General features: G+C 41.9%; 1 protein-coding gene across 2 annotated transcripts; it reads right to left on the minus strand.

Moving 5' to 3' along the window:
* Positions 1 to 401: 401 nt before the first annotated feature.
* On the minus strand, positions 402 to 7,949 carry smim15 (small integral membrane protein 15). Of its 2 annotated transcripts, none has more exons than XM_055634875.1 (3): positions 7,898 to 7,949; positions 3,781 to 3,883; positions 402 to 1,171 (listed from the first exon to the last, which is right to left on the minus strand). In XM_055634875.1, exon 3 carries the CDS (start codon positions 1,151 to 1,153, stop codon positions 929 to 931), a length of 225 nt encoding a protein of 74 aa, XP_055490850.1. In that variant the 5' UTR covers positions 1,154 to 1,171; positions 3,781 to 3,883; positions 7,898 to 7,949; the 3' UTR covers positions 402 to 928. The 2 variants fall into 2 exon arrangements, with proteins under 2 accessions (XP_055490850.1, XP_055490859.1); XM_055634884.1 differs by lacking the exon at positions 7,898 to 7,949 and adding an exon at positions 4,076 to 4,099.
* Between the last annotated feature and the right edge of the window lie 242 nt (positions 7,950 to 8,191).

Raw genomic sequence — 8,191 nt, forward strand, 5'->3', positions numbered from 1 at the left:
GCTAGATCTGTGACGTTTAGGACTGGTGAACCATTAGCATGCAAATATTCCAGCAAAAACCTCCTGAAGGCCATTATGAGCACAAAGACAATACTGGACTGAGCTAGGTTCACTGACTCTCTTAATGTGGCAGGGCTTGCACACAATCGCATTCCACAAGGCGAAACCAGGTAGCATAAGTGACAATGATGCATCATTTGCAGATGAGCTCATTGCCATTAATGTAGACTTTGAACAAGAGAACAATATCACAATGACACATGTACACGATCCCTGAAGCCCCCTGCGATCAGTGTCTTTGAGGCTAATATCAGAATATGATTCAAAAGGGTGAATCCATGCAAACATCCAGTCTAGACTGTTCAATGTAACAAAGAAGTCGAGATTTGCTAAAGACTATGCCAATGAAACCTTGCCATTCGAAGACTTTAATGTGCACCATGTCACCAAAGAAAATTATCTCGGGTGTTTCCCTTCTCTCATCACTTTGCAATCATTAATTGAATTCAGTCAGTAACATCAGGCCTTTAAACAAAAATAGAACCAGTTATAAATTACAAGTTTTTATAATTTAGAAATAGTAAGCAGATATTGCATCAATGTAATGATTTCAGTGCGATTTCTCAGTATGTTTTCAGTCACAAGATTATGGAACAGGTACTTGAGGAATTAGAAATGTATATACTCAATTCAAATAGTAAACAAAGTAGAAAAATTAGGTGTAGCGCACTAGTGATTATCCCAATAATTAATGAACATTATAAAAATTACAACAAATTATTAGAAAGCAGAAGCACAGATCTAAAGAAGCAACCATTTGAAATATGGTGTCACTCTTGAAGTTATTACCAAATATAATTGTAATTGTTAAATATGCAAAACAAGCTGTATTTTAGTTCAAGAAAGGGAATGTTTCTTGGTTACGGGTTCAATCCTTCTTTGGTCTCTTGGCTTTGTTAATATTCTCTTGACGCTTTTGCTTCTTCTTCTGTTCTCGATCTCTTGCTTCAATCATTTTTGCCAGTTTCCATGACAGTACTGCACTAGCTATGAACAGTGGAGTTAGTGCCAAGATAACAGCCGAAAGGAAACCATAAGGGTCTTTTGCAGCCCATTCCACAATGTACTCTGCCCAACCTCTTATGTCCAACATTCTTGTTGACACCAAGACCTGTAAAAGTAAAGATAAATCATTTGGACTACAATTACTCATTATGTTGGAAGCACTCTTTGTATCATCCCCCATTATCTTCTTGGTTATAGCCTTCATCTTTACTGTTCTTAGTCATGATATTGAAACAGACTAACATGAATATTTTCTAGTCTACACCTTCATAGTTGCACTGCAGAGCAGAAGGGGAAGGATCTGCAAAATATCATTTGCTGCATGCTCCTGCTGATGCTGGAGAATTGCAGAGTAACTATCAATGGGCGGCACGGTGGCGCAGCGGTAGAGTTGCTGCGTTACAGCGCTTGTAGCGCCGGAGACCTGGGATCGATCCCGACAGGTGCTGCCTGTATGGAGTTTTACATTCTCCCCGTGGGTTTTCTCCGAGATCTTCGGTTTCCTCCCACACTCCAGACTTACAGGCACAGTGCCCTCCATAATGTTTGGGACAAAGACCCATCATTTATTTATTTGCCTCTGTACTCCACAATTTGAGATTTGTAATAGAAAAAAAAATCACATGCAGTTAAAGTGCATTGTCAGATTTTAATAAAGACCATTTTTATATATTCTGGTTTCACCATGTAGAAAATACATAGTGCCCCCATTTCAGGGCACCATAATGTTTGGGACACAGCAATGTCGTGTAAATGAAAGTAGTCATGTTTAGTGATTTGTTGCATATGCTTTGCATGCAATGACTGCTTGAAGTCTGCGATTCATGGACATCACCAGTTGCTGGGTGTCTTCTCTGGTGATGCTCTGCCAGGCCTGTATTGCAGCCATCTTTAACTTATGCTTGTTTTTGGGGCTAGTCCCCTTCAGTTTTCTCTTCAGCATATAAAAGGCATGCTCAATTGGGTTCAGATCAGATGATTGACTTGGCCACTCAAGAATTAACCATTTTTTACTTTGAAAAACTCCTTAGTTGCTTTAGCAGTATGTTTGGAATCATTGTCATGTTGTAGAATGAACTGCCGGCCAATGAGTTTTGGGGCATTTTTTTTTTTAACTTGAGCAGATGTGTCTATACACTTCAGAATTCATTATGCTACTAACATCAGCAGTTGTATCATCAATGAAGATATTATGGCCTGGGCAGCCATACTTGCCCAGGCCATAACACCCCCACCACCGTGTCTCACAGATGAGGTGGTATGCTTTGGATCTTGGGCAGTTCTTTCTCTCCTCCATACTTTGCTCTTGCCATCACTCTGATATATGTTAATCTTCATCTCATCTGTCCACAAGACATTTTTCCAGAACTGTGGTTGTTCTTTTAAGTACTTCTTGGCAAACTGTAACCTGGCCATCCTATTTTTGCGGCTAACATGTGGTTTGCATTTTGCAGTGTAGCCTCTGTATTTCTGTTCATGAAGTCTTCTGCGGACAGTGGTCATTCACAAATCCACACTTGACTCCTGAAGAGTGTTTCTGATCTGTCGGACAGGTGTTTGGGGATTTATATTTATTATAGAGGGAATTCTTCTGTCATCAGCTGTGGAGGTCTTCCTTGGCAATAGACAATAGATAATAGGTGCAGGAGTTGGCCATTTGGCCCTTCGAACCAGCACTGCCATTCAATGTGATCATAGCTGATCATCCCCAATCAGTACCCCGTTCCTGCCTTCTCCCCATATCCCCTGACTCTGCTATTTTTAAGTGCCCTATCTAGCTCTCTCTTGCAAGCATCCAGAGAACCTCCTCAACCGCCCTCTGAGGAAGAAAATTCCACAAACTCACCACTCTCTGTGAGAAAAAGTGTTTCCTCGTCTCCGTTCTAAGTGGCTTCTTACTCCTTATTCTTAAACTGCGGCCCCTTGTTCTGGACTCCTCCAACATCGGGAACATGTTTTCTGCCTAGCGTGTCCAAACCCTTAACAATCTTATGTTTCAATGAGATGCCCTCTCATCCTTTTAAACTCCACCAGAGTGTACAGTTCCTGCTGCTCCATTCTCTCAGCATATGACAGTCCTGCCATCCTGGGAATTAACCTTGTAAACCTACGCTGCACTCCCTCAATAGCAAGAATGTCCTTCCTCAAATTAGGGGACCAAAAACACAATACTACAGGTGTGGTACTGGCCTGCCAGTCCCTTTGCGATTAGTAAACTCACCAGTGCTCTCTTTCTTAATGATGTTCAAAACGGTTGATTTTGGTAAGCCTAACGTTTTGCTGATGTCTCTAACAGTTTTTTTCTTGGTTCTCAGTCTCATAATGCCTTCTTTGACTTTCATTGGCACAACTTTGGTCCTCATGTTGATAAACAGCAATAAAAGTTTCTAAAGGGGATGGAAAGACTGGAGGAAAGACTAGGTGCTGAGAGCTCTCTTATACCTGCATTAAGGAGGCATTTAAACACACCTGAGGAATTACAAACACCTGTGAAGCAAACATTATGGTGCCCTGAAATGGGGGGGACTACGTATAAACACAGCTGTAATTTCTACATGGTGAAACCAAAATGTATAAAAATGCCCTTTAATAAAATCCCTATTTCCGCGCTGTATCTGTAAACTAAACTAAAACTCAGGATAACCGTCATTCTACATTCTTGTTCCTCCACAATTAAGCAATTAAGCTATTCCATCTGAGAATGAAACTCCTTACCCTAAAGTGACTTCAATGAAAAAGGCCGATAACCAGATTATATTGGAAATGCACAGTAAAAGGAAACACAGTGTAAGCAAGACTTCCTTTTGTTCATTTCAGCCTGCAATAGAAAACAAATTGGAAATTACATGTACATCTAGGGTTCTGTTAATGGACATCACACACATTCACTTCAAAATTACAATACAGGGTACCTATAACATTTGTGTGAAATGTAATGACATTACCTTATAGTTTGAAGATGAGAATACAAGGAAATTAAAATAAAGAATCATCAAGGACTGTAACAAACCTTTCAGGTAGAATTCCTGTGCATGGTTCTTGAGGATCAGCTAAACACTTTGCAATAGCTTTTCAGAGACCTCATATCTGGGATTAATCAAACACTTTGAATCAGAAAGCCTATACCAAATATATTGTTTTATTCACTGTATGGTTTTATCAATTAGATCTGTAAACCAATGTCTACCCGGGTCTAATATTGTTGTGCTATCTGTAATGTGAACCTAATCAACAGATTATTTGATAATATCTTGGGAATTCCCTGGTTGATTTGTCATGTCTATTGTTATCCAGCAGCATTTGCTCTTCATCATTTATTATTTCCAGCTGAAAATCTGAGCAACACAGCCTCAAACAGCATAATTTGTACATTGAAAATGCTCATCTTTCATTTCAATGTAACTATGATTAGAATAAACTGTTCCTTATATCGACTATTGAAGTAGATTTTGACCCAGACATGTAATTTAATAAAATTGAAACTGAAAATAGGAAAAGTGTATTCATGTCGACTCAATTACGCTGAATAATATCAAAATTATTAGGAATTGCAGGTTAGTTTGATAGTTTGCTCAGTTTGAAAACGACCACTTGGTATCAGTTTATTAATCGTCACATGTACCGAGATACGATGAAAAGCTTTTTGCATGCTATCCAATCAAATCATACTGTACATGGGTACAATCAAGCTACACACGAGTACAAGGGGTGCAACGAGAAAAATATTACAGTGCAGAATAGTGTTTCAGTATTATAGCGTAACAATTACAGAGAAAGTGCAGATTTTAAAAATGTGCAGGGTCTGCAATGAGGTAGGTTGGAGATCGGGACTGTATCCTAGCTGACGGAAGGGTCTTTTAGTCGTCTGTTAACAGCAGGGAAGAAGCTGCTCCTGAATCAGGTGGTACATGCTTTCAAGCTTTTGTATCGTCTGCCCGACGGGAGTGGGGAGAAGGGGAGCAGGGTGAAAAGGGTCCTTGATTGTGTTCGCTCCTTTCCCGGAGCAGCATGAAGTGTAGATGGAGTAGATTGGGGGAAGACAGATTAATGTGATGGAATGGGCTATTTCCACAATTCTCTGCAATTTCTTGTGGTCTCAGGCAAAGCTGTTGTCAAACCAAGCTGCGATGCATCCCAAAAGGATGCTTCTGTGGTGCATCTGTAGAATTGGTTAAGAGTCAGTGAGGACATGCCAAATTTCCTTAGTCTGCTGAGGAAGTTGATGTGTTGGTGTGCTTTCTTGGCCATAACTGCTACATGGTTTGTCAAGGAGAATTTGTTGCCAATATTCAACTTCTCTGCTCCAGAGGTACAACATATGTGGCTTTCCATGGACTTGAGTCTCAGTGGACCAAACCCCTGTACTGCACTAGAACAAATATTGAGTTTCCTTTTAGTCCCATAAAGTTAACTATAATCATAAAAATATATATATTTTTTTCTCTCTAATCAGTTTAATTGGCTTAAAAGACTGGAGTAACTCAGCAGGGAGCACCTCTGGAGAACATTGGTAAGCAACATTTCGGATCAGGACCCTTCTGCAGATCCAGTGAACTTTCCAAACAATCCTACATTGTGCTCACAGAACAAAAGCCGACATTGTCTTAAATCAGGCAGTTGTTATCTTCCCCCTGAGATAAGCAGCTTAGTTGTTTTGAGTTGCGCTTGGTGGAAAATGAATCGTGCATCGGTTTTTCTTCCCAGAGAGATGTGATTTTTAACTATAGTACATAACATCTTTACAGTCAATCATTTTGTCTCATTGTTGTAGAAACTAGATTCGAAAGCTCAAATCACTACAGCACTGATGACATTTCTGAACACTTTATAGTTATTTGAGGACTACATAAACAAAGGAATCAATTCAGCCCTCGATACCCATCATAAGGAGCTACGCACTCAGCTGCATTGTATCACCCTTCAACCATACATTTGCCTTTCTTAATATTTTTTTAATTATTGCCCTTTCAGAGACTATTCTATCCTCTGCCTCTACAAGTTTCGTCCAGTTTTATACACAAAATAATTTGCCCGAGTGCTCCTTCCTTTTTCTGATGATCTTAAATTTAATCTCTCTGGTTATCCGAAAAATAAACTGCTGGTGGTGCTCAGCGGGTCTTAGTTTAAAATCCTTATGGTCAGCATCTCTATCCTTCCCACCAGGATATTGGTTTACTTAGAGCCCAACCTAGTGGTGCAGATTCCTATCCTGATACTGGTGCCACGTACGTGAGATGCAAGCCTTCTTTCCTACATCACTCCTTCAGTGACTTTTTCTATCTTGCTGATCAGTTTAGCTCACTTAACTGTTCCTTAATGTGCTCAAAACAGGATTTCCATTGATAACCACCACCAAATCCCCCACTCCATTTCATTTGTGCTTTCAAGTTCGTGTGAGAATCCCTCATGTTGACATCAGGATGGAAAACACCAGTTAGGTCGCATTCCAGCCTATTCTGGATTCCAGCTGTGCCTCTAATTATGAAGTTGTACTCCGAATGGGCAGCACTGTGGTGCAGCCGAAGAGTTGATGTCTTACAGCGTCAGGGTCCTCGTCTGATCCTGACTATGGGTGCTGTCTGTATGGAGTTTGTGCGTTCTCCATGTGACTGTGTGGGTTTTCCTCACATGCTCTGGTTTCCTCTCACAACCAAAGATGTACAGGTTTGTAGGTTAATTGTCTTTGATAAAGATTGTAAATTGTCCCTAGTATGTAGGATCGTGCTAGTGTGCGGGGATCGCCAGTCGGCAGACTCGGTGGGCAATAGGGCCTTTGTCTGCGCTATATCTCTAAACTAAAAGGTAAAAATACATGCATTATACTCAAAAATAGTTGGGGATAGCTTTCAAAATATTTAATGTGGTTAATCCTTCATGGTGTTATCTAAGAAATAGCAAACGTTGGCCATTCAGTTTTTCTACCTGCTTCACATTCATTACTTGCGGAATCATTTATCTCATGCTGACTTCCTGCACCATACAGCATTCAATTCTCATTACATGATAAAAACCCAAAGTTTCAGTCCACTTTACAGTCTTTACAGAAGCCACAGATTTTATAATACTTGTTGAAACTAAGCTCTTGTCTGCAAAGGAAAATCATTAGCATCAAATAGATCCACATTTAAACAACATCATACAAATACAGCAAATGGCATTTTCCAAATCTCCCTTATTATTCACAATCTGATAAATCCCAGCCACACGTTTGTCTCTATCAGATCCTATCAATCACTATGACACCCAAGCCATGTCTCCCATCGCATACATGGGATGGGAGACTTCTCCATCTCACCCAATGCACTCTCTTCTTTTCAGCTCAACTCATCCCAACCCAATCCCTGCCTTACCCCCAGTCTTTCCCCACTCCATCACGTCTTCTCGACATCTTAACCTCATCTGGTCCCATTCCACTCCACATCCTATACTAATCTAATCCACGCCAAACCAACCTAAAGTGTCCTCTCCCTTTGCATTGCCAACCCACCCAGTCCACCCCTGTGGAATCTTCCTCACCCCAGGATCTCCCTCTCTTCCCCTCACCCTGGGATCGCCCCCTGAATCTTTGTCCCTCTCCCCTATTCCTCCCCGACTCCCCCTCTCTCAATCTATCCCACTCACTCCTCTCCCTTCCTCTTTCCCAGGATTTCACCCTCACCCTGGAATCTCCATCCCTCTCTCCTGTCACCTCTCCATCTGAACCTCCCTCTCACCGCTCACTTTGTATTTGGCCCTCTTCCCCCTTCCCAGCGCCTTCCCTCCCCCTCCCCCTGTAACTCCCCCTCTCTCCGGGACCGGGTCCGGGACCGACATCCCTCTCTCGCTTTCTCACCTGAGCCGCACGGACCGGAAGTAGTGGCCCGGCCTTTGCGCGTGCGGAAACGGTACGCGGCGCCTTCTGCACCGGAAGCGGAAGTGCGCGCGATGCAACGATGTGCGGCGGGAGCAACAAACGTCTTATAGCGGAGATCTGTGGGCGGGAACTTTGGCGACAATTGTGTTTGAGAATGAATGAGTGTGTGTGTGTGAGAGGGGATGAGTGTGTGGATGGTGCGGAGGGAATGGGGAATGGCGTCGCCGCCGCCGCAGCAACAGGCGGGTGAAATGGAACGCTGCCCTGGGCGCG

The sequence above is a fragment of the Leucoraja erinacea genome, chromosome 1 (assembly GCF_028641065.1).
Source record: "Leucoraja erinacea ecotype New England chromosome 1, Leri_hhj_1, whole genome shotgun sequence".
NCBI classification, from domain to species: Eukaryota; Metazoa; Chordata; class Chondrichthyes; order Rajiformes; family Rajidae; genus Leucoraja; species Leucoraja erinaceus.

What these genes read in the sequence shown, in the direction of transcription:
- smim15 (XM_055634875.1), bottom strand. Translation starts at nt 1,153, where the DNA reads ATGTTGGACATAAGAGGTTGGGCAGAGTACATTGTGGAATGGGCTGCA.